The 27883-nt window shown below is 34.5% G+C and overlaps 1 protein-coding gene across 6 annotated transcripts; it reads left to right on the forward strand.

The window, feature by feature from the left end:
• The first annotated feature begins 5588 nt into the window (after positions 1–5588).
• LOC117929469 (protein PHOSPHATE STARVATION RESPONSE 1-like) lies at positions 5589–27667 on the forward strand. Of its 6 annotated transcripts, none has more exons than XM_034849754.1 (9): positions 5589–5741; positions 8767–8811; positions 12547–13170; positions 13924–14116; positions 14215–14291; positions 14383–14422; positions 14841–14898; positions 26135–26204; positions 26897–27667. In XM_034849754.1, the coding sequence occupies exons 3-9, from the start codon at positions 12592–12594 to the stop codon at positions 27248–27250; spliced, it is 1371 nt and encodes a 456-aa protein (XP_034705645.1). In that variant the 5' UTR covers positions 5589–5741; positions 8767–8811; positions 12547–12591; the 3' UTR covers positions 27251–27667. The 6 variants fall into 6 exon arrangements, with proteins under 6 accessions (XP_034705645.1, XP_034705644.1, XP_034705649.1 ...); XM_034849756.1 differs by lacking the exon at positions 5589–5741 and adding an exon at positions 7786–7826; XM_034849753.1 differs by lacking the exon at positions 8767–8811.
• The last annotated feature ends 216 nt before the right edge of the window (positions 27668–27883 follow it).

Consider the following 27883-nt stretch of genomic DNA (forward strand, 5'->3'; position numbering starts at 1 on the left):
ACAAAATGGCTATTCAAAGAAATAGATATTTCATGTTGAAAGAGCTACTTTATACTACATCGACGTGGAAAAAGTGTGAACCCAATTGAATTAGCTTAAGTACTCACAACACTAAAGTATAAATCAGATACTGAAATGTTTGATGAGTATACCGAAGGTGATTAAGGTGAGTGAATGTGTCAAAATATTGAAATGTTGTGTCATGCGAAACATCATCCTTGCACTTTTTAGTAATGTTCATACCATGTTTAATCACAATTCAAATGAGGCACATTGCATATTTGTATGACACACCACAATAAGACTAATTGTGTAGCAATGTGTTGCTTTTATTTTAATGTCATGCATTCAAATAACATTAACATGAGTATGTTAATAATGAGGTACTTATTGATGATTAAACAATTATAATCGGGTTATTGGATCAGTAAATTTACATTGAAGAATGTTTTGTGAGGTAAATCTTATATTGAATGAGCATAATTCCAACGGTACACTGTCGAATAGGACATCATTAGAATAGTTGGGATTTCCTTTGACAACCTTAGTCACACCACATTGAGTGATTGAACTGCTACAACGGTTGAGGGTTGCCACTATGTAGACCAACACTACAATTACAATAAAAAGAATAGCTTCCTGTAATGAAGATTGAAACGAAAAAGTGAGTAGTCTTTTCAATAATCAGTGTGGAAAAATGAACTGCACATGATTGTATAATGCTACAATGGTTGAGGGTCACCACTTTATCTAAAGCAATACTGCAAAATTGAAATAAAGAGAACAACTTCCTAAAATGAAACCTCTCATAAATAGTGAGTAGTCTTTTCAATAATCAATGTCCAAAAATGAACTATGCATGGATATTATGTTAAGCTATAATGGTCCCCACTTTATGTAGACCAGCACAAGAGATTTGCAATAAAACAGAATAGCTTTCTACAAAGACTACTGATATAGAATAGTGAGTAGTCTTTTCAATAGTCATCATGTGCAATGAGTGCAATGCAACTAATTGAATGGAAGTGGAGACAAATAAACTAACTAGTTAAAAATTAAGAATCAAACGTCAATGTTTGCAATAGGCAATAGTACCTTAATGACAATACCAGTGATAAGGTTAAACATCAAAGATTCTAGACACTACTAAGCTATAATTACTTCAACAATATTATAGCATACTTAAAGAACTAATAAAAATAAAAATAAATATTGTAATTAGGAGTTGGTTATGGAGTTAATACCTGTACAGAACTTGTTAGTCCCTACTTATAGTACATTGAAATGAAGTTTAAGACACTTATATGATGGATGGAGAAAAAAATAAGTCATATAGGTTACATAATTCCACTATGAGTATTAAGAAACATTCAATACATGTTCCTAACCTAAAATTGTATGAACTACAAAGTTAATAATAATCACATGGTACCTATGAATACTATCAATACCACATTACAAGACATTCATATTCATAACACATGCAAACAACCTATATTAATTTAATTATTACAATAAGGAAAACACATGCTACAAAGAAGCCAACTATGGAACTATAATAGATGGATATGAAATATTTTGCATGGAATGGTCATCTACAACTACATGTTTAGACTTTGCTTTGCCAAATGTTGAAAATTCATCACTTTTCTTCCATCTTGGTTCATAGAACACCCATGCTCAGACAACTTCCTCTCTACAAGTATATGATTTGTAAACACTCTCCTTATAGAGGAACACATTTTTTTTTCGGCATTAAACCCAAGAATCATACGCTCCATGTTTGCGTCCAACAAACACTACATAGTATGTTTGCATGTTCATATCTGATGACATAATTATTATTGGTTAATTTCTGATAATCGGTCAAATAATGACTATTGCAAAAGATTGTACAAAAAATGTATATAATTCACACATGTATACCACATTTTAGGATAATGATAGTGATGATGAAAAAATTCAAAATATAACATGCCAAGCTTGGAATCAAAGTGGACAAAATAATAAAAAGGTTTAACCACATAAGGAAAAGGTAGTACATAGGTTCACAAAGGTAGCACCTTAAGGTTGATTAAGGTAATGCCTAAGGTTGATTAAGGTAGTACCTCAAGTTAATTAAGGTAGTACTTAAGGTTCGATGAAGTAGTACCTAAGGTTCGATAAGTACTTAAGGTGAACAAACTGACTAATATTGTAAAATATAATGCTGAAGAAAGTACCTAAGGTTCACAAAGGTAGTAAGACAATGTGTTTATGGTAGTACCGAGGTTCACTAAGATAGTACTACGATTTATTAAGGTAGTACCTAAGGTTGATTAAGGTAGTACTTAAGGTTTAGTGATCACTATACCAAAGGTGAACCAATTGACCACCCTAATAAAATGTAATGTCATGCTCAAGTTTATGTGCAATTGAATACGTTAGAAGTTCAGTTTGGATTGAATGCCACTTGTTGATCTTATGGTTGACAAACTGACTGCCTAAGGTTGATAAATGAACTACTTGATATTCACAAATGAAGTAACTAAGGTTCACAAATGAAGTTTTAAAGGTTCACATAGGTAGTACCCAAGTTTAACTAAGGTAGTACCTAAGGTTGATTAAGGTAGTACATATGGTTGATTAATGTAGTACTTGCAGTTGATTAAGGTAGTACCTAAGGTTTACTAAGGTAATACCTAAGGTTCAGTAAGGTAGTACTAAAGGTTTAATAAGAACCTAAGGTGAACAAATTGACTAATATTGTAAAACATAATGTCAAAGGAAGTACCTAAGGTTCACAAAGGTAGTAAGCCAAGGTGTGCTAAGGTAGGACCTAAGGCTTAATGATCACTATACCAAAAGTGAACCAATTGACCACCTTAATAAAACATAATGCTATGCTTAGGTCTATGTGCAATTGAATACGTTGCAAGTTTAGTCTGGATTGAATGCCACTTGTTGGTCCTATGGTTGACAAACGAATTGCCTAAGGTTGACAAATGAACTACCTAATGTTCATAAATGAAGTAACTAAGGTTCAAAAATGAAATTTCGAAGGTTCACATAGGTAGTACCCAAGTTTAATTAAGATAGTACCTAAGGTTGATTAAGGTAGTACTTAGGGTTTACTAAGGTAGTACTTAAGGTTTACTAAGGTAGTACCTAAGGTTCAATAAGGTAGTACTAAGGTTCAATAAGCACCTAAAGTGAACAAACTGACTAACATCATAAAACATAATGTCGAATGAAGTACCTAAGGTTCACAAAGGTAGTAAGCCAAGGTGTGCTAAGGTAGTACCTAATGTTCACTAAGGTTGTAATACTTAGTAATAATGAATTAAATAAGCAATAATTATTATATTAGTACTTAACCTTAAACGTGCTTAATTAGAGGCTAAGATAGTTTAACACTAAATTGAAGTAAATGTAAATAGAAAGCAGTAAATTAGCAACCATCAATCCCACATATACACCTAAGAATCTTTGGCAGCACAAGCTTTAACTGTAACGATAACTTTCACAAACAACTAAACAACCACATGGAGAAAAGGAATCTCAATCACAAAATTCCAAAAAGAACTTAATTGAATTCAACAAGGTACAGTCAACATCGCATATTCACAGTAACAATAAAACAATGAATGACGACTCACTTTAAAGAAACGTTCGATTTCAAAATATGCATCAAATGAAAACAAAGATGAAAAAAACGAAAACTTACCTTTAAAATCTCAACTCAAAATCCAAATTTCTATAAACAAGAATAACTTTCAATGATTAGCATTTCCAAAATTCAAATAATAAATTAAAGGATTCTAAAAAAATATTATTTAACAACAACAAAAGCAAAGGCATACATATATCATGCTTTAACTGTAGAGGTAGTACCTAAGGTTCATTAAGATTGTACTTAAGCTTCATAGACATAGTACCTATGTGTTACACAAGGTAGTACTTAAGATTCAAAGGCCGTTGGGCACTCTTATACTCTATTCTATGTTTTAACCCTATCATGCTTATTCATTATTTTCAGGGTTTTTCAAATTTGGTTCCTAAGACGAAGATGACAAAGTTAGGGTATTTCAGTTTTCGAAAACCCCAATCAAACATTGTTAGGCTTTCGAAAACCCTTGACTTAAATGGAGATTGATGCACCTAATGTATGAGAGTGACCATACTTTCCCCTAATTTGGCATATTTGGGTTTCAAAATCCCTATTATTTTGGGATGGGAAGCCCAAAATATACTTTTTTATAAAAGGACATCAAGCCCAAACTTATGATGGTTTTTTTTTTGTTCTCTTTCTCCTATGAGCTTCTATATAGAAAATTGTAAGAATTTTTTTGATAAATAAAATTTAAATAGAATATCAGTCTCTGGTTCATCACATTATCAACACATAAATATAATGACCAATTTCATAATCATGGATTAAGTCATTTAATTTTTTTTCCTCCACATTTGAATTCAAAACCCTAATAATGATTAGGGATCAAATCCATTTCCAAGATTGGAATATAAATACAACACTCTATTGATAAGAAGATAACAAAAGGAAAAAACATGCATGTATTTGGTTTATGAGAAATATATACAAAAGGAGGTCATTCAATTTTTTTATTTTTACATTTCCACCTCCCATAAATTGAAGCAACATTGGACATTTGTTACAAAAAATAAAATGAACGATAAAAGAATTAGACTATGAAGACATAATTAATTAAACAATACATCACGTAATAGTAATATATATCAATCATAGCTCCCAAAAATTTGGAGAAGTCAAATCGTGGTAAGGAAACCAAATTTTCTACTTCATTTACAAATATAAACATATATTTAACCAAAAGAAATTTATCTTCCACTTTATTGATGCGAAAATGAAGCAAAATATAGGATAGCCCAACTCACACAATCCTTAAAAGTGGGTTTTCATCAAATAAAGATCTTCGAGGCCAAAAGATTGTTCACAGTTCAATTTCAACATTTTCTCATTAGCCAAACAAAGCCTTAAATGAAAAACTCACTTATGATTCATTAATTCAAAATAGAAGAAGACCCTCTTTTTGAAATTAAAAAAAATAAAATTGTACTTTAATGATGAAAGAAGAAGATATGGGTTTTAGGATTAGGGTTTTCTATTGTAAAATGAAGAAAATTTTAGGAAATTTCAGATTTTGGGATTAGGGTTATTAGTTGTAAAATGAGAGAGAGAGAGAGAGAGAGAGAGAGAGAGAGAGAGAGAGAGAGAGAGAGAGAGAGAGAGAGAGAGAGAGAGAGAGAGAGCAATGTTTGGGAAATTTCAAACCTCGATGTTAGTAGGATGCTGACATGGAGAATAGCTAAGGGCAAATTGGGCATAAAATGCCCAATCAGCAAGAGGGCAAAAAAAACCCAATATTTTTCACTAGGGGAATCTTAAAATTCCAAAACTTGGGTTCCGAATATGCTATTATTACCGAATGGCCTGCCCAAAACACATTTTTCCCAATATGTTTTCCACAAAATACAGGAAAGAGGTGTCTAATCGTATGTATGGTTCTCATTTAATTTAACGTCAGGAGTTCCAAAGTGGCAAAGGAACACCAACACAATTGGTGTCGTGTCGCCTCTTCTCTTCCCAGCATTTCATTCTTGTGCTTTTCCTATTTCTTTCCCGCCAGCGTTTCGGCCGTCTCGTTAGTCCCAGGAATTACCGGCTTCTTATCCCATTTCGACCATCTCAGGTTTCAACTCTGGTTTGTCTTCAGTTCTACGTAAGATTTTCACATTCCCCCCAGTTAGTTTTCGAGGTTTGCATGTGTTTATCATCGACGATTGTTATCTTTGATACCCAATTTCTTCTTTTGTTATTTTAGTGGGGTTTTTTTTTCCATCTTTTTTGGTCTATTGTCAACTGGGTTCTCTCTATTTTTGATAGATAGAGCTTGTTAAGTTGGCTTCTGTATGTGTTGGATGGGTTTGCTTTTGTTTAATTGGGGAAAAATGCTGTTCTTTTTATGTTCTTTATTTGGAGCGCTTTTGTGGTGGTTCGAAATTATAATTTTATGGATTATTTTGTTGCTTGAGAGGGTGATTATAAAGACCACAATTAGGGACTAATTTTAGATAGGCTTTATCATCAGTTCCACTTCTAGTTTAATATGATTTCAGCTTCACCGTTGTTGTAAATTGTTGATTATTTTGAATTTTATTGGCCTAATCAAGTCTTTGCGGATTGGATTTTATTTGTCTGATCATTGGGATCATAACTAATTACATGGATTTGTGTTGAATCGTGATGCAACATTCCAGTTTCATGATGTTATGACCTATGTCTGTGCTCACAGTGAGTAAATTTAGTTCTCCTTTGTACTAGTTCTTTTAATAGCTGAGAAGGGAATTTTTATGGATATATTTTCTCTTTCATCTCAGCAGTTCAGGTTGGATTAACACTTCTGATTTCACTGGCTTTCTTTTTGGAGTATCCCCAGCTGCTGTGGCTGGCTTCAAATTTACTTATTAAAACTTACCACGTTTGTTTTTTGACTGAATAAAAAAAACCAAAATATTTAGCTTTTTTTATTCAACTAAAAAACAAACACCACCTTAGTCTTTCCTATTATTTTTGTTTATTAATCCCAACTTTGTCAAATACTTCATCCTAGAATTTATTTGACTTCTTCTATTCAGCTAAAAAACAAACACCACCTTAGTCTTTCCTACTATTTTTGTTTATTAATCCCAACTTTGTCAAATACTTCATCCTAGAATTTAGGACCGCTTTTTCCATCTTGCTGTGGCACATTTATCCCCAATAGGATGATATTGCATTTCTTCTCATTTACTTTCTTCCTTCGAAATGGGTATAGACTTGACTAAGTGAAGGCAAAAGGATCTCTTTTTAGAGTTGAAACATGTTATAGTTTTTCCTCTTCAGATCTGCAAGAAAATAAAATTGCTCGTCTTCTTAAATTTATGAGCATCCCATGGAAAATTTTTGTGAAAATTGTGATGGTGTATAGCTCTTCACAATTTTGTAAGGCAGTGAAGTACCCAGACTCCTATCTGTCTGCATCATTTTGTGGATCTTCCACTTAACTCAGATATCTGTGCGACATTTCCTACCTTCATGGCTGCAGCATCTCAATTCTGCTTTGCGGTTAAATGTCTAGCTGGACAGAATGAAGAAAACAGGGCATGGGGAATTTTCATTTGGCTTATTTAGGATGTGTACTGTCGAGTTTCTTTAACTAGGGGCTACTGTTTAATTTAACTACTGTATCTGGAGTGTGGAGCTATGGCCTTAGGTACTAACCTGACTCAGAACATGAATTATGAAACTGTCAACAACTTCATTAACCTCAAATATGATTCTTAGATTGGTCAGACGCAATTAGAAATGAAGCAAGAAGTCAGAATCAAGTACTGATCAACACACAAGGCACTAAACTCAAACTGCAGATGCTTTTCACCTAAAATCACTTAGCTGACCCAAACAAATATGAGAAGAAGCAGAGAAGTAAAAGACCAAGGCTGGTTGGATCAAACTCAGTCAACCATCATGATTTTCTACCCTCTGCAAGGCTTAAAAAGCACAACTCTGGAGCAATCTGTCCAACTAGAGACAGAAAAAAGAAAAAAAAAAAGTTTGAATTATTGATATAGGTGAACAACAGCCCAAAAAGTGTTGAGAAAACAGATCTAGTCAAGCAGTTTGAGTTTTTAATACCATTGGCAAATAGGGCAAAAGAATATTTGAAGAAGGCTTCAATTTGCAATGATATGTCAACAGAAGGATCAACGACAGATGTACCTACCTTCTAGTGGCTGTGTCAGATACCTATGTCAGCTCTTATACAGTTAGTCCCTTTTTCTTGTTCTGATATTCTATAATGAATGATTTGGTTCCAAGTTGATTTACTGTGTTGTGAAAGAATAAATAGAGAAAAAGGAGGTAGAAAAAAAAGAAAAGTATGTGAACACTAGAGACTGGAGATTTGAGTTTTTACTCTATAACTCACTAAATTTATATGAGTCCCTTATCTTGGTGAAAGTACAGAAGTAACCCACTGTCGTGCTTTTATTTGTGCGAGAGTTGTGGCAACTGATCATAATTCTTTGCACATTTTGCACCCTTTGATGGTGAGACTTGGTTGATTTCTCTTCCAAATGAGACTCTGTGAAAGTCTCATTAACATGGTTATCTTCTTGCATCCTCTTTATTCTTCTTCTTGTGATGCTAGTTACAATTCTAGGCAGCTTCCCTTTTGATGACATCCCACAAGGCAGCTTAACCTGCTGCCGATCTAAATGTAGTTTCATCCATAAACCCTAATGTGACCTTTCCCCTCCATTAAGCCTGAAAATCTTGAGACTCCTCTCCACCATTATTTCATTTTTAGAACTGCAGTATTTGTTGCATTTTTTCTCTCTCTCTGGGGCATACCTGGTACAGTACCATCTGTATATTGATCAGAATGAGTACAAACTGAGCCAAATTGGTTTCAATTTTTTTGGTACTGTAAGTTCTTCAGCAGCTTCTGAAACTATCCATAGTCTCTTTTCAAGTTATTAGTGGCAATTTTATCCCTATGTTTATCAGTTTGTGAAAGCTATGTTGGGTTCTGATGCAATATCAATTTGTCCTCTTTTAAAGGAAAGGATGACCATGTACTAAAAAAACATTTTGAGAATATTACATTCTTAATTCCTTTTTAAGTGTATTATTACATTCAAAATTACTCTGTATAAAAATCTCAATGCTTTATGTGGTCATATGTGGGAAAAATGTGTCTGCAGATTGATGACCTATATATCTTGGAGAATCTGCGATGTTTCAATAATGTAAGTGACAGACTTCTCTTAAAATTATGGACACGTTCAGATTAGGCCTGATGCATTTAAGAGCTGGGAAGTGTCAGTGGCTTTGTCAGACATGGAATCTGTTACAATGTCCATGCTACAAAGGAATGTACTTGTTAACAGGGTGCCTCGCAGTTTCTTGGTTTTTACCTGCAGTTGTTAGGGCCATAGTGTAACACATCTATTATGAAAAAAAAAAAAAAAAATTCAAATTGGTTTTTCGATGGGTTTTATGTGAATTAACATGGATTAGGTCAGGTGGGACTGAATTGTTATGCTTTCCAAAATTAGGATTTGTATTCCTTTTGTGCTGTTAGGTTTTCATTATCTTCTTCACTTATCCTTAGGAGTAACTTTCAAGTTTTTATCCCCTACTGAGTTGGACATCTGAAGACTGATAATTTTCATTTAAAGCTGTTGTGGTTCCTGATTATTATTTTCATCCTGAATATCTTGTTTAATTTATGTGGTTCTACTTGCTCTTGCATGATAAAATCACATAAAATCATAAACATTAATGGATATTCTTTTCTCTTGCTTAGTTCTTGAGCCTTTTTGGCAGTTTATTCTATTCCTGTAGCTGTTGTTTTGATGTTCCCTGGTTTGGTTAAAGAAATAAAAATAATTATTTGCAATGAAAGTTTACCAACAAGAATTAAACCAAAGTTATTGTTGAAACTTTCAATTGTTGAACCAAAAATAAAAAGAACTGACAACTATATAACTGTTAGGTCCTCTTCACAAGGAACTTTAGGTTGGCGGTTCTAGAGGTAAAGGATTTTGGAGTATGGGTACTGGTTGGGAGCTCAAGGAATGATTTTGTAAATGGGAGAAAAATAGAATTTAAAGATTGACAATTAAAGGAAAGCAGACTCTAAGAGTGGAGATTTGCTAGATTTCTATTTCCTAACTCAGCTCATATGCAAGGCATTGAACCTGCTGGCTGCTTTAGGATTAGACTAGGGGTAATTCAACATGAGCTGGAGCCACCTCAATAAGGGCTTAACTAAGTTTGATTGCTCTCTTTTAGATCCTAGCAATCAAATGGCTTTCATGGTTCCCTTTTCATTTAAGCAGGTGTATGCTTAACTCATAGAATCATTTAATGCTAAGTGCAAACATGCTGGCCTGGTTGCTTGACTTGTGCCCCTCACAACCAGTGCAACATATCTTTCTACCCATGGTTGCTTTTTTTGGTCATTGCAACCATTGATTGAAAGAAGATTCTATTGAGTCAAGCGCAGGTAAACCACTGGTGAGTAGAGCTAGGAGATGGAAAACCCTTAGCTCTTCTCATCCCTTAGAGTGGTAAAAACTACCTAGACATGTTGAAAGTAAAAAGAACTCGAAATGTAAATTTGCAAGCTGAAATTGAAAAGAAAACTGGAAATAAACTGAAAATTCATAAAACTTAAAAACTAGGAAAAATTACAAAAAAAAAGCAAATGCAAGATTATAGCTAAAACAAAGTTACTCCTACTCCTAAGAATGACTATCTAACTTATTTTCTCCCTTTCATCCCCTTCTACTTGTATATTCATATTCCTCATTTATAAACAAAATTTCCCCCTCTCCAACTACTTTGAAGCTGCCTCGTCTGGCACTGCCTCTTATCCATGCTAAGGATTTGACCATGTCAGTGCAACCATCATTCTTGATGTGTTAGCTTGGAGTTGGTAGCTGCATCTCTCTTTTTCAGTTTGAACAATATGGTGATATTGATGGATCAGTTGAAGTCCTAGAGGTGCCAATAATTGCACTGCCTTGATAGGTGCGTGATGATCGGAAGGATTGGTAAGAGTGTAATGTGGAGAGATAAAGGCACTGCACTAGTGTGGGTGTTGTCTAGGGTGCGCTTCATTGTTGGCGGGGAGATTGCGCTCTCTTATAATTTTGAGGAGGTGTGCTTCTTGATTGGTGGGGAGATTATGCACTAATGATCTTAAGAAGGTGCACTTCTTTATTGGTGGGGGGACTGTGCACTTATGATCTTGAGAAGGTGCACTTTGTGGGGGCTGTGCAGGATTGGCCTGTGAGGTGCACTCCCTCACTTAGCGCACTTAGGAGGCGCGCAATGTTGAAGTGCTTGAGGAGGAGGCGCTATTCCTGTTAGCACGCTTAGTAAGAGTGCAATTTGAGTGGTGCTCCTTTAGCGCACTCAATGAATTGTGTAATGTATGCTCCTAGGTGCGCAATCTAAACTGCCACTGAAAATGCGTGATTCATAAGTATGCTTCTCTAAGTGCAATTTAGATTGGTGCCTCCAAAGGGCACAATTTACATTGAGCTTTTTACAGTGCGCTATTGGGGCCACGCTGACATCGAAGTGTGCTATTGGTAAATGATTCCCTTACTTAGGTGCTTCGTACCCTGTGAATTGCTCGAGATATAAAATGCCTTAATCCTACAAAAATCTCACTAAATGCATCTAAAGAATTTTGCTAAGGTACTAGCGTCAAGTTGAAGAATTGGGATTATTATGAGTGCCATATGCATTTAAGAGCTAGGAAGTGTTAGTGCCTTTGTCAGACATGGAATCTGTTAAAATGTCCATGCTAGAAAGGAATGTCCTAGTTAACAGGGGGCCTAGCAGTTTCTTTGTTTTCACCTGCAGTTATTGGGGCCATAGTGCAACAAATCTGTTATAGAAAAATTAAAATTGGTGTTTCTATGATTTTTATGTGAATTAAAATGGATTAGATCATAAGGGACTGAATTATTATGTTTTTCAGATCTAGGATTTGTATTCCTTTTGTGCTGTTAGCATTTCATTATCTTTTTCACTTATCCTTAGGACTAACTTTCAGCTTTTTCCCCCCTGCTGGGTTGGACACCTGAAGAATGATAATTTTCATTTAAAACTATTGTGGTTCCTGATTATTATTTTCATCCTGAATATCTTGTTAAATGTACTTGGTTCTACTTGCTCTCGAATGGTAAAATCACATAAATCATGAACATTAATGGACATTCTTTCTCAAGCTTAGTTCCTGAACTTTTTTTGGCAGTTTATTCTATATTCCTATATCTGTTGTTTTGATGTTCCTTGAAAATGTGTATTTGCAAAGTATTTGTGCTAAAATAAGTTATTCTTAATTTTGGAGTTGCTTAATTTATTCTCATGTCTTTTAATTATTTTCTGTGTCAAAGTGAGAGTTTTTTTTTATCTCTTGTACTTTCGAGTCATCCATTTGAGGGCAAAATTTCATCACCAATTTTAGTCCTGGTAAATTGGAATTTGGATATTCCTTTAAAACTTGGGAATCTATTATAGAAGGTTGAACTTGGCCGCAAATTTGAAGTATAAGGATTTGGGCAGTTGCTTGAAATAGGAATGAAATGTCCAATTTCTGAAATTTCCATTGGAAGTCTTCAAAAAAAAAGGGAAAAAGAAAAAAGAAAAAAGGAAAAGATTAATTGAAAGCTAGCCTTGAGATTAAGCTCAGGCTTCTCCTTACAGAATTTGTTACCACAAATTTGATTCATCGAACTTCTTTCCTGAAAATATTTTCTGCCATACTATATGCATTTTTAATGTTCTCTAGTTTTTATTTTCTTTTCAGATATGTTACAACTTATGACCTTTTATTGATATTTGGGCTTGAAAATCATAGGTGATTGGGTCTAGAAAATGATAGAAATGTTTGTTATTTAATCAAGTGTCAAGAAATGCTGCGCTCATTTCAGGTAGATGACTATCTGGCTTGATTTTTTCAGAGATAAGGGGAACGACGACTGAGTTACTTGTGAGGTTTTGGATCCATGTCTTCATCTCTACCAGTTCTTCCTACACCTCTAGAAGAGAAGTATCCCAAATTGCCAAATTCTTTTCAGGTTTCTGCAGAAATGAAAATGATGACAAATCCGATTTCTCCACAAGCACATCCATTGGCGTCCAACAATGGAACTGTTGGCTACATGCTTTCATCAGATTTTGTTTTCCCTAAAGATATCAATTTATCATCATTTTCTTCTAATAGTAGCAGTTCCCAAAATTCTTTGTTCATTCCTCAGTCATCAACAAATGGAGTATCTTTACCACCAATCAGTTCTTCTGGCATAGAAATACAATCTACACCATCAGTTACTTTCTCCCGAGAGAGGAAAGAAAATTCCTGGTGTACAGATTCACTTAAGGATTTTCTTGATTTTCCAGAAAATGTTCCTATCCAGAATAATAATCAGGTAGAAGGCAGTGGTGGTGGCATGTCATATGAGGACTGTGCTAAGACAACTGATTGGCCGGATTGGGCAGATCAGTTTCTTAACGATGATGATTCTTTGGAGCCTAATTGGAATGGGCTTCTCATTGATGTTGATGTACCAGATCCTGAGCCAAAGGTTTGTTTCCCAACTCAATGTAATTAGAAATATATGCTCTAAAATGTGTTAAAAAGGATTATGGGGTTCAATCTTTTAAGTGACAGATGCATATGTCCACATCCCATGGCTGGATATATATCTGAAGCTTATGATGTACCTTGTAAAATTGCAGTTTCAAGAAAAGATTAGAGAGTTAAAACTCATTTTGTTGCATTTTTTTCTTTTAATTTTTACTTTCAAACTTAAATATTTGTTTATGTTTAGTGCATATAGGTTCCAAAATCTATTCTTGATGCTCTGTTTCGTTCACCTGGATAGTTCTGTTAATGGATGCTGAAAGGGTTGGAAGTAACTAGCATGAACATAATTTCCATGTTTCCCTGCAACCATTTGTTAAAATGGAAATATAAAATATTATTTGTTCATTTATTGCATTTTTGTTTACTGCATGATGGCTTTGTTTAGCACAGGAAACCCCAACCCCACCCATCTGTGGTGTGTACAGTGGTTGAACACAAACATTCACAGGCAGATGTTACTATTATAAGTTAGGCACATTTTCTCATCCTTATTCAATTCACTATCAAGAATGATGAAATAAGGGTGTGTGAGGCATACAGCAGTTAGCCTATTAAAAATACCAAATGAAATAATTTAGTTTTTCTTTTTCCCCCAATGATATTCATGAAAGAGAGATTATTTCTTTCATTCACTTCATTCTTTGTTCTCCTGTTTGTTTTATTTTATTTAGAATTACAAATGGTGTACCAGGTACTGAAACCATCTTCCTCTGTCTTGACACACCAGTCTGAAATCTGTCAGCACCATCCAGCACAATCTGGAAAAATTTCTGCCATTCCCAACTCTTTGTCCCCTGCACCCTCATCCAAGTCTCGCATGCGCTGGACACCAGAAATGCATGAGGCCTTTGTGGAGGCTGTCAAACAGCTTGGTGGCAGTGAACGTATGTAGCACTATCAGAGATATTCTCTTCTTGATGTGATTAGGCTCTAAGGAAGCATGGCCCATCTTGTTGTGTTCACTTTTGGTTTTAACTTACAGGGGCGACTCCAAAGGGAATCTTGAAGCTTATGAATGTTGAAGGTCTGACCATCTATCATGTAAAAAGCCATCTGCAGGTTTGACTTGATGTTTTACATTGATTTTAGTTCCTTTTCTAAGTTGTCTTTATTTTCTGTTTAACTGGAGATCCTTTTTATTATATCTCAGAAATACAGAACAGCCAGATACAAACCAAAGCTGTCAGAAGGTACCATTGGTTACCTCCTCTCATCTTCCATTTTTATTGTTGCATGTGGAAGGCATCATCAACCCAATCTTCCTATCCCTCTAGAATTTTAAACCATTAATCTGCATTATTAGATACCCAAAATTTATTTAATTTTTTGGGCTAGTAGTATGCACAGCCTTCCATATATCCATCTTTCCTTTTTCATGCTCCCTGATTCTTTTCCTGATTCTAGTAATTCTGTTGTTTGTATGTAAGTTTGGAAATTGTTTTATATGGAGGAATCCAATGAACCTTATTTTAGTCCTTATATAATTACGAAAACAGTTAATATGTTGTGCTTTATGTTACTCTTATTCTTTTGTTTCACGAGTCATGTTATAAGTTAGAAAATGACATTGAATGTTTAGTTGAAATTGTGTTCTTCTCTGCTTAACAGGAACTTCAGACAAAAATTTAACTCCAATTGGAGAAATTACTTCGCTAGACTTAAAAATGTAAGTTTCTTATTCTTTACTTGGAAGAGCTTCCAAAGTAGGTTGGTCCTATCATTTATTTACATTGGTCCCCTTTCTTGGTAGAATTTTGTTATGTTGCAGACTTGTTTTGATTATTGAATGGAGGAATTTCTAGTGCTACATTATATGGTTTTCCATTAGCCATAAAGTAATTTCTTAATAGAACTGTCAAATATGTGAATTTTCCCAACTGATTGATTGCCAAATGAAGTATGGCAGTGAAAGGCCAATTAGTTAGCTACACATGTTCTCTTTTTGTAGTATTCATTTTCGTAGTAAGAGGAGGGGTTACATACGAGATCACCTTTCTTTTTTAAAATATCATCCAATATATGTTAAGGACCACTAAATGTCATTTAGCTCCATTTAGGTCTCTCTATTTATGCGCATTTTTTGTTTTATTTTATTTTATATATTGCTGTTATAGGTTCTTGCAGAACATCCTATGCAAGTTAGCCCTGGAAAAATCTACATACTGCTGTCTTCAATGACTCCATTGGTGACTATGAGGTTTAAGCAAAGATTATGGACTATGGCATTTTGAAATATAGGGCCAGTTTGGAGAGTAATTAGTTGATGGAATCCCTGACAAAAGTCTTGTTTGTTTACAATTTCGTAATTTAACAATCCTTGTATCTGAGAAGAACTTCCAGATTAATAGGGAGGAAGCTTCATTGGACAGAATCAGAAGTTTTCTTTTATGATGGATTGGTATAAACATCAACAACTCTGAATTGGACCAATTTCTCCTCAACAAATAAGCGCTCGGGCGCCAATAAAATTCTACCTAATGGAGAGATATTGGAGAGGTTACAAAACCCTATAATTTTCTTTACAAAACTAATAAACCGAAGATATCTTTAGGTTTGCTGTCATGAGAGTGGGTATCAGTCTAGACAAATAAAGAAATGATGACAGGATTTACTAGTTAAACAGAGAATATAGTAGTAGCACAAAGAACTAGAAATAAGTAATAGTAAGAGAAAGAAGAAGAAACTACACAATAGCGGCTTCAATAATTAAACCAAAATACTAAAAAAATTCCTATAATCAAATATAGTCTCCAAAATGATTTCTGGCTTGCAAGAAGCTTCTAGAACTCAACTAACCAATGAAGAAACCAACTAGGACACAAGTTCCCTAGAAAGTGAAGTATCTAAAATTGCTACAGGACTGGTTTATTGGGAAAACATTCTCCTTATTAGACTCAGATGGAAACTTTAGGGAAATAGAAACTCCAACATAAAGGAACAATTTAAAAACTTCTTAGAAAATGGAACTTGCAGCAAAGTTGGCTTCCCAAAATCTAATAATAGCTGATCAATCCCTAATAAGAATAGGATCGACTAATGCCCCATAGCTAAACACCCATTGTTGGGGGTAGACAAACTTAATCTATAAGACACTTCCCCTTTTGGATCAAAAAGACTCCTTGGCTGTTGTGGTGTTGATATTCTAAAGGTCTGGATTCCAAAATGGATATTTTCTAACCAAGATATACATTCTACATCACTTCCTTTTAGATTTGATTAGTTGCCTGGAGACTCGGAGCACTAACGTGTATTTGTAGTCCTATATTATTAGTGTGTTTCACCTGTTAGCCTACCTGGAGATAACAGTGGGTGACATACTGACATTCTTTTTTTTTTTTTTTATCAGAGACATACTGACATTCTGATCTAGGTTCCTTTTTTATAAAAACATGGCAAGTTGTTTTTTAAAATATCATTTTTCTGTGATTTTTTTTCCTCCTTTTTTCCCCTTTGCTTAAGTTCCTTCTATGTAATCACTTTTCACTATAATGTATTCTATTAGCTGCATAATAAGCAAATTGTCCTAGCAAGGCATGAGTGGGAAGACAAAGGGAAGTACATGGAATTGTTCAGTAGGGGGGGTCATTTGGGAATTTGAAAATCCGTTTTTGGTTTAGGGAATGGTTTTTACCCCTTTCCTTTGAACTTATGAAAGTAGAAGTTTTTCATTCACATAAAACCCTAGCCTACATAAATAATATATATATATATATATATATATATATATATATATATATATATATATATATATATATTTATTTATTTATTTATAGAACCTAGATAATAATAATAATAATAATAATAATAATAAAATGGAATCTATAAAGGAAGGGAAAGTAAAATTGAGAATAGATCTTCCTTTAAATTCCAATTCCATTGGATCAATGACCATCATGCTAATAAAGAAACCCAAAAAATTGCTTATAGCTAGCTACAAGTAAGCATATTGAATAGACCAATAATGTCCAAAAACGAAGTGAGTCTGACCAAGGATGAAAATATTGGTTTTTACGGATATATCAATAAATATTGATAGATATTTTGACATAATATTGGTGAGACAAAAATTGATCAAAACTCATGGAAATGTTGAGAAAAATTCTAGAAAATGATATAAGAAGTAATAATAGACATTTTAAGGTTGTTTTATTAAAGAATTTGACATATGTATGATATAATTTATGACATCCAATAGTAATATTCTGAATTTAAAAGTACATTTTATAGAGATTTATCTAATTTGGATGTATTCAATGATAAATAAGAAATGATGATACATGCATAAGTATTTTTAATTTTAAAATGCTGATAATTTTACATTTATTTTATATTTAATTATTATATAAAATACACAATAATTCTAATTAATTTATAATACATATAAAAAAATATATTAATTTATGCATATTTAATTTATAGTATGTATTTATATATATAGATATATTATATGAGATATTCATAATATAAATACATAAATATAGGATATTTACATTTATGAGTCCTATATATAATGTTTGTTTATAATGTAAATGTATATAAATAGATATACATTTTATTACAAATTGCAAGATTGGCTTGGCGGCACAACAGTATGGGTTCAACCCCATCCCTCTACACCACCAAATTATTTTTCATTCAAGATGAAATCAGTCCCACATCAACCAGAAACAAAACCAAAATAAGTATTTAAGCCAAAGTGTTGGTACTGCCCATTGAAAGCACAACAAGCTGGCCTGGGCTTCAATAAGTTGGAGGGCTGCCGGAGCTATCGGTTGGGCCGAGTTTTGGGAGCCCAATTCAAAATTTTAAAAATTCAAACTAAAAAAAATTGGTGACATGGCTTAAAAATCGTTGAAAAATCAGTGAAAAAAAACTTGAATACAAGGGAATTTCAGGTGGTCGACATTTCAAAGGGGTTGTCGTGTCGGTAGGCTCTAAAACACAATCTTTTGGCGATATATCGCCAAAATTTTGCAACATTTCAAACATTGAGTCTAACTATGTCAATAGAGATGTGAAGGTGTCTCACAAGGTACTAAACATGTTTCCTTCAGTGAATAACAGTTGATAGAAACCCCTTAAATTCCCTTCAGTGAATCACAATTATAGAAACTCCTTACTAGGTCATAAGTTACCCTCAATTTTGTGGAAATCTGTGATTATGTCATTTTCCCGGGTTTTCTACACCACTTCTAAATGTTCTAGTACCGTAAAGAACACTTTGTAGTAGCTTAGACGTGCTTAGGGCAGCTTGACTTATGGAATCCCACATCTCACATGTATGAAAGGTGGGACCTTTTTAGTATTTACAAATAAGGGCATCAATAGCCTATTGTAATTATCTCAAGAATTTGAAAAGTGCCTTGTATAATAAAGTTTCCTAGTGTTATTACACCTATTCTCTGTAAGCATTTTCTTTCTATTAGCTCTTAATTCTGCTTCTATAGCGACTTGAGTCAAGCTAAACTGGGGTGCTTGGACTTTTGAGGTGTTTTAAATGTTTCACAAATCTTTGGAGGAGATTCCCTTTTGTGATGAATGTTGTTAAAGACAAGATTCATAACTAGGAAAGACAGAACATTAACAAGTATGTTTTGCTCTAGTAGCTCTTGGCAACCAACCTCCTGGGAGAAAATTTAGCACCACTAGGGCCAGGAAGAAAGAAATGATGTCACCAAATGTGCTTGCAATTTCAAGGCTCATCTCATCCAAGTAAAGGTAGCAATGGCTAACTTGGTTGGATAGGGTTTAGAGCATGGTATCAATGACCTTCTACAGAAGCTCCAAATGCTGAAGAAGATCAGGCTGAAGTTGGCAGATTCTGGTGCATGAGGTATGTGAAGAATTATCTTTATTTCTTGTTAAGAGGTTAGAAGATTTTTGCTAGTTTTAAGGCTTACATAAAAATCCATAGTTGGGGTAGTTATAGTTACTTAGCAAGGTGCACCTAGGGTAAATGTGACCAAGCTTCATGTCTTCAATAGCAAAAGGGATGCCAAGGAGCTTGACAACTATTAGTGGGATATGGGGCAAGGGACATATATGGAAAACAAACCTTACCTTCAGGAGCGCCTATTTCAAGGTAATGGCGCTTACACATCAACATGCCAAGGTATAGACTCCTACTTTTATTTTCTAATGACACTACTTTATGGTGTTGTAGAAAGCATACTGATGTGGAGAAACATTTGCATCATAGATACTTAGGATGATTTCAAAAGAGAAATCAAGAAGTAGTAGAGGATATGGCCTACATTCCTCGAAAAAGGATGAAAAAGCTAAAGCAAACAAGGTCTAGTTGGGATTATGTGAAGGAGTTCCCCACGCTTGCATTGGATTTTCAAATGTTTAAGAAAGAAATTCTCTTCTACTTCATGGATAACATTTAAGGCTTGGATAAGGGGGAACTATGATGCCATGGTGGTCTGATCTTGCTATGATCATGGTAGTAGCAAAATCTTTGATGGAATATAGGGAGACTTCTCCAAAGTCAGACCTTCAAGGAGCGACCGTGCTAAATGTGGGGGGGAAAAGGGTCTTGCAATAGAGAATGCCTTAGCAAACCTACTACAAGCAATGAAGGAAAGAAGATGGACAAAAAGGTGTTCCAGCCCATGGATAGTTGCTTTCCATGCACAAGCTGTATGTGGATAGAGACAATCCTAAAAGCTATTAAGCCCCCTAAGGCTATTATCAATGAGAAGGAGGGAACATAAGTCAGGTCCTTATAGCTACTAAGCTCCATCAAGGCTAAGCTAGTGCATAACTCAAAGAAAGGGATTCATGTACACGACACTCCCATTAATAGGAAGCCAACGTTAGTCATTGTAGACATGGGAGCCAGCCAAAATTTTTGTCTTTGTAGAGGTGGCTAAATGACTCGAGCTCCATGTATCGAAGGAATGAGGATGGCTTAAGGTGGTAAATTTTGAAGCCAAACATATGCATAGTATGGTACATAGTGTAGAACTATGTATTTGCACTAGGGGTATAAAAAGGTGTGGTTCTGTTAGTTTTTAGAGAAAAAAATAGCTGAACTGACATGGCTGGTTTATGCTTGAATTAAAGCGAACTGTTAGTGATGGAAAACTATACTAAACCAAGCTTGATTAAGATTGGTTTGCTTTGGTTTAGATAATTGATTGGATGCAAGTTAATTTAGGCTCTAATACTGATTTGTTTTTAAAACTAATTGAAACCAACTTGGATTTGAAGTTCAAAATATATTTAAATTTTTCTCCCAAAATATAATGAATGCATTTCAAAATTAAATTGACTGTAGTCCAAGAACATTGAATTAATCAATAAAGTCTAATATAAAAAAAACTCATTAAAGATCGAATAATTATATGTAAGTCTTAGAGTGTGGGTTTAGGTCCATTTTTATTAGTTAGGAGACAAGGAAACTAAAAACCAAATTGATCAGTTTTCAAAATTTTCGAATTGAACCAACCTTTATGGTTATTGAAAACCAAACTGAGATGATTGGTTTTGGTTAGTTTGGATCAGTTTTTTTATTTTACTTTCACCTCTAATTTGCACATAGGAAGTAGAGTCAAGGTAGTGCCATTATCTTTCCTATGCTTGATGACTATCTTTGAGGAAGAAGCACCTTGCATAGTCCCAATGATATCTAGAGGTAAGTTAAATACTGCTCTACTTTTTTCAATGCAACTAAAGAAAGGATTGAAGAACAGGGATGAGACCTATCTAGTTCATTCTAGGAAGAAGAAGATGTTGCTTCAAAAGGGCCTATGACTTAAGAAATCGTTAGCATCCTTGAGGAGTTCAAGGGTGTAATGCCATTAGTTGCCTAAATGGCTTTCATTGAAGAAGGAGAAAGACCACAAGATTGAGGTTGAGTTGTGAGTAAGGCCTTCTAGCATGGGACCATATAGGATTGCACTACCCAAGCTAGAAAAGTTGAGGAAATAGCTAAAAGAGTTCCTAGATTTGAGATTCATCCAATCATCTAAAGTTCCCTATGGTGTACCAATTCTATTTTACAAAACACACATTCAATTGATTTTTAAGAATGTGCATAGACACTAGGCATTGAATAAGGTAACCATCAAGAACAAGTGGCTATCCTTTTGTTTTTTGACTTATTTAATCATCTTAATAGAGCTATAGCTTTCACAAAGCTTGACTCGAGATCTGATTAGTACCAAACAAGGATAGAAGGGGGGATGAGCCAAAAACTACTTGCATGACTCACTATGGCTCTTATGGGCTCTTGGTAATGACTTTCTTCCTTACCAATGCCCCTACCATGTTTGCAGCTTGATTAACAAGATTTTCCATCCATAGATTAATTTGTGTTTGTGTACTTGGATGATATTGTTATCTACAACAATACGCTGGAGGTGCTTGTTCAAGACTTAGAGAAGTGTTTGCAGTGCTGAGGAGGAATCAACTCTATGTGAAGGGGGATAAATGCTTATCTTCTAAAGAAGTGACTTTCCTCAAAGATAAGGGAAAAGATGGCAAAAACTAATAATGGATGAGACCGTAGAGTCTGCTTACAAAGGTGACATAGTGTAAGTCTTCACCAGGCTTGACAAACTATTGCAGGAAATTCATTATAGGATACTTTCCATGAGCTATTCCCTTGACGAACATCTTGAAGAAGAATTATGTGTGGGAAGGGAGAATGAAGTGTCAGATAAATTTTGAAGATCTAAAATAAGGCATGATAGAGAAACTATTGTTAGCCTTACTAGGCAATGACAAGCCATTTAAGGTACATATTAATGCATCAGATTTGCTATTTAAAGGGTAATTATGCAAGATGGGAATCCCATACCCTAAGATAGTTATGGTCTAAAGGGCACAAAGCAATGATAGTTTAGAAGAAAGAAATGGCAATGGTGAAGAAATTAGAAGAAATATTATTTCTCTATTTTTATTCTGAAGAATATATGCAGTATTTATAAGAATATGTAGCTTATTGCCCAAGAAGGGAGAGTCAATTATCTAAAAGTTTAAAAGGAAAACAATCCCCCAAAATTAGAAAACTAAAAAGTCAACAAATACAATAAGGAAACTCTGTAAAAAATAAACTTAGAAATAAAAAAACTCTTAGAAATTACTTAGGATAAGCTAGTTAAAAAATATCCAACATACCAAACTTATTAATGATAAATTTAAATGTTTTTTTTAATAGACCTTTATAGTGAAGATATTTGCTAGCCACTTTCTAGTTTCTCCTTGATGAAGTATTTGTTGACTTCAACATGCTTAGTTGTCATTTTAAACTAGATTATAGGTAATGCTAATAGTTGCTTTATTATCATAACACAGCTTCATTGTACCTCATTGAGCTACACTCAATTCTAGCAGTAATGATTTAAGCCATATTAACTCATAGATTCATTGTGTCATTGCTCAAAACTCGACTTCTGCGTTAGATTTAGCTACAACTGATTGCTTTTTGCTTCTCCAAGTGATAAGATTACCTTCAATAGAAGTGTTGTAATGGGAGGTGAATTTTTTGTTCGTGAAAGAACCAACCCAATCCACATTAGTGTAGGCTTCTATATGTAAGTGGCCATTCTTTTCCTAGAGTTCCTTTTAAGTATTTAAAAATCTTGAACATAACTTCCATATGGTTTTCACATGGAGTAGCTCACAACACCGATTGCAAAAGCAATGCTTGGTTGAGGATAAGACAAATATATATACTTCCCAACCAATCTTTGAAACTGCTTTTGTTGATTGGAACCCCTTCTGAAATTGTTCCTAGTTTGTGATCTTTTGTATAAGTGTATCCCTAGGCTTGAAACCCAACTTTACGTCTTTTGTAGAAGATCTAGAATATATTTCCTCTATGATACAAAGATTCTCTTGCACAACCTAGCTACCTCAATTCCAAGAAAGTATTTGTGGAAAATAAGTGTATCTTAGAGCACTTAGCTTGTAGATCTCAAACTCCTTAGGCAATAGCCTCTTTGAATTTTCCATTTCAATCATATCATCTCTGGTTAGAATAATATCATCAACAAGACCATATTCTCTTATTTTACCTATATTAAAAAAAATCTGCAACAAGGCTATAAGCACTGTGATCTTACCATTCTTTGCTTGTTTGAAGAACATTGTATTATCACCTTGACTTAGATTGTATCCCTGCTTGATGATTGATTTGGTGAATCTCTCAAACCATGCCCTTAGAGATTGTTTGAGGCATGTCCATATAGACTTCTTCCTCTAATTCTCAATGAAGAAAGACATTCTTTACATCAAGTTGTTACAACTACCAATCCAAATTGTTAGAGAGGGATAAGAGCACTCGAATGGAGTTCAATTTTACCACAGGTGAAAATGTCTCTTGATAATTAACCCCATAGATTTAAACAAAGCCTTCCGCCATGAGCCTGCCTTTATATCCTTCAATAATCCCTCCACCTTGTATTTATCCGTGAACACCCATTTACATCCTATAGGTTTCTTCCCTGATGGTAGATTTACTACATCCCAAGTATCATTCTTTTATAATTGCCTCATCTCTTTAAGAACTGCTTCTTCCAAACTTGGAACCTAGTTTAGTAGCAAAGGCTTTGAATGAGGGTGATAGACTGGTAAGAAACAAACTTGGGTATAGTATGCAAAGTACGTGACCTAACATTTTTTCCTAGAGTAATGGAAACATCAAGATCAGAGGAAAACAAATTAATGGACAAAGTAGAATTAATAGACTCAAGATTACCAATTCCTTCACAGATGTCTGCACCCGGTTCAAAAGATTGACAGTGAGAAGGCCTTCAGCTACCTTTATTCATTCTTGAGTACACCTGCTGCCCTCTAGTATCATCACCACACAAACTGTTTTGTGGCTCTCACTCCCATTTTGAAGAAACTGAATTGGTTCATTCATCTGTATAGCTATTAGTAAGAATTCCTGAAACTTTTCTTCTGAAGAAACTGAAGTGAAGTTTAAGGGAGATATGTTTGATGCTCAAAAAGATTATAAGTGCTTTCATCCTTCCACAAAAATTCTCTTCGGATGCTTTCAATTCCTATAAGCAATGCCAATTAGGATTTCAAGGGAAGAGGTAGAATGTGCGAATATGAGCGAAATTCACCCCCCGAGAATAGAAATGCTTTATCAACTACCTGACCTACTAGAAATCTGACACTGCACCAGGCTGCAAAAATGAGGGGTCTTGAGATTCTTCATGAAGGGAGGTCTAGTTGGGATAAGGTCAATCACTCTTCTTACAACCTTTAAAGGATCTGATGCTGGATTGGTGTGTCTAGCATAATGCTGGAAACAGTGGTTTTGTCTAATTATATCCTATGGCCCACCATGAGAGCAGAAACTATGAGAACGAGTTTAAATTTAGAGATCTCATCAACCTGGCCCTAGAAAGGAAGATTAGCATAAAAAAAAACTGAGGGTCAGCGCCCCTGAAATGATCCCTAGCCACCTCAAACTTGGAGAAGATGATCTCATAAAACACTTTCTGAATCCATTTGGAGAGGACTTTGGTGATGACCCTGTAAAGAATTGTTTCCAAGCTAATGGGCTTGAAATTCTTGGTAGTAATAACAGACACTTCTTAAGGACAAGGGCAAGGACAATTAAAGCAGAATTAGTGGTCTTGATGGCCTCATTATTGAAAAATTCTTGAAAATGTAAAGGCAAATATCAACTCTTTTCAAGGTTTCTGACCTGTTTTGAGATTATTATTATTATTATTATTATTTTGTACCAATAAAAAAGAAAAATCTCAAACAGGTCAGCAACCTTGAAAAGAGTGGTTAGAAAATTTGTCTGTTTGGAGATTTCTCCCCATCCCGCTGAAAATTAGTAACTTTATCTCTTGTTTGGGAAAGGATGCTCTACCCACTGTATTATCCTGAGATGGTGGGCCAATTTCTAACCTTCAATTTGCAGTATCCCACACTTTAAAATGACTACCAAAAAATTTTAAAAATATTCTAAAAAATAGTCTTGGTCTTCTAATATGGGCATGCAAGTGAGTTTGTGACTTTTAGCACATAAACGTTAATCAGGTTTATCCTTGCACCTAAGCTGGTCATATTAATATATATATTTTTTTTGATAAGTAGGTCATATTAATATATTCTTAACTGTTTCTTTGTCTTTTTAAAAATGTCAGAAATGTTTCTGCTTTCCTCCAACTGAAGAAATACAATGAATACAATTTTATACCTTGCTTACACTGAGGGAAAAACCTCTAAAGGGGAGTCTCATTATTATGAAAATAATTCATGAAATAGATGGTTGAATAGCTTGTATTCTCTGAATTTATTACATGGCCTACTAGTGCATAAATGTATTATTTAGTGTATGAAACCTTGTTTTATTTCATTCTAGCAATAATATCATGAATGTTTCTATTCATAAAACTCTGCTAGAACCTTCAACAGCAACATGTGCTTCCTTTTTTGCTCAATCATAATTTGACTTCCCCACTAGAGATTGATTAATCCATTTCTAGTTTATTATTGAGTTCTTGCTGAATGCTGTCTTCTACTCTCTTGCTTCTCAACTGTTCAACAGTAGTTCTTCAATAATTCTTGAATTTCTAATTGTTTTTTATGTTCAAATAATTCCAGAGTCCTTAATTTGTCAGTGTTCTCATTCAGTAAATATCTGAGGCCTCTCTTGAATCAGTTGTTGAAATGGAGTTACCATTGCTTTCTCTTCCTAGAGAAAAATGGCCTACATGTCTTATCTTAAATAAAAGAAGGGTTAATACTTTATTTCCTTTTTTCCCTATCTCGAATGCCATTCTCTTTCATAGCATTTTGTTTCTTGTACAATTGTAGCTACACCATGAAGTTTATAACCTTTTAAGTTCATTTAAACTCAAACTACTAAGCTAAACGGAGGCTGAATTATTTGAATTATGAACCTGAAATTTTGATGACAGGAGCATGGGAATCACCGAAGCATTGCGGCTGCAAATGGAAGTTCAAAAGCAGCTCCACGAACAACTTGAGGTGTGCATTTGATAGATAGAATGCCTTATTTAATTTAGCAGGTCATTTATGTCTTAATTTTGCAGATATTTTGCTGGTTAGTCCAATAAATATGCTTTTGAAGCATCTTCAAGGGCATGTTCTAGTTGTGTAAAAAATTTCTTATTGTTTTCTGCCAATAATATTACAGTTAAGGTTTAGGAATGGTCTTTAGAAATTCCTGTATTTTGGGAAGCGTAATTTGTAGTTTTTCTTAGAAACTCAATCACTAAAATTGCAGTTTATTGGATGAGAATAGCTGAAATATGATTTTAAGGGGCAAAAAAGGTTGAATGCCACCGAAGGATACCCTTGGAAATGAATGCATTCATGGAGTTCTTAAATTTAACACTATCAATAAGTTAGATAAGTCTAAATCAAGTGAGATGCCCTACTAATGTGCAACAAAGACCACTGGCATTTATAAGAGGAGGAAGGGACTTCAAGTGGAGGCCCAAAAGGAGGGGTAGGATTAGGTTGTGAGAAAAGACCTAAAAGCCTAAAAGATTGAGCCAAAATGTGGTATTAAGTAGCCTGGTTTTCATGAGGCTTGACTTGAGTTGAGATCACTTGAGATATGTCAGAAGGCAGTGCCCAAAAAATAAATGGAGGGTCCAGCCTAATTGAGTCATGTGATCCAAGTACCTCGATTTATAGTTATTCTTTTCATGCAGATTCAGAGAAATTTGCAGTTGCGAATTGAAGAGCAGGCAAAGCACCTTCAAATGATGTTTGAGAAACAGGAAAAGATGGAAGACAAGAAGTTGAAGGTCTCTTCATCCATCCCAGATGAACCCTCTTCTCCAATATCAAATGTGATGCAGCCTTCCCCTGTCAATCACACATCAAAAGTCTCAGAGCAGCCTCATGTTGCATCAGGATTTGATGCTGAAGAAAGTTCTCAGAATGTGGAACAGAAGCAAAAGGCACCTAAAACCAGCAGTTGCGAGTTTATTAACCAAGATAATGGCATGTCCAGTACCCCACCCACAAAGCGAGCAAGAGCAGAAAACTTTTTGAGCTCATGAAGTATATTTTAATAACCAGCAAATGCACTGCTTTCTTGGAACCTTGAGTTTCTGGAAATTGAGCTTTTCTGATTCCATTTGGTTTGAGAAAGGCGAAAAGAAAAAAGAAAAAAGAGAAAAAGGGAAAGTAAAACGATTTTATGGGCTTGTCTTCTTCATTCCAAAGAAGCAAAGCACTCCAGTTTTGGTTATGTTCATCGGTTACCTGGTTTATAACCTCCAACAGCAGGTAAATTTTCATTAAGAGCTGCTGCTAAGTGATGCATTTTCTGTATATATATGCTTGTGAGATATACGTTCTGAGGAATTTTAAGTCTACTCTAATAATGTTACCATCCCATGATGACAATTATAATGGGTTGGTTATGTTGCAGCTAGATGGAGAATGTATATAAAATAATCTTCACTCCTTGTACATGATTTTACACTGCACCACCTGGCTTAATTCTTGATTTTGGAGGACACTAGAAACATAGAGGTACAAGTAGTCTTTAAACTACTAACGATTAAAACACTCTCAGGCTAGTCATGAAATTGCCTATTATAAAAGTATACATTTACAATCTGCCCCTTAGACAATTTCTTGACAAATCCAAAAAAAATAAAAAATTACAGTAACACTAAATGATAAGC

The sequence above is a fragment of the Vitis riparia genome, chromosome 14 (assembly GCF_004353265.1).
Source record: "Vitis riparia cultivar Riparia Gloire de Montpellier isolate 1030 chromosome 14, EGFV_Vit.rip_1.0, whole genome shotgun sequence".
Taxonomy (NCBI): domain Eukaryota; kingdom Viridiplantae; phylum Streptophyta; class Magnoliopsida; order Vitales; family Vitaceae; genus Vitis; species Vitis riparia.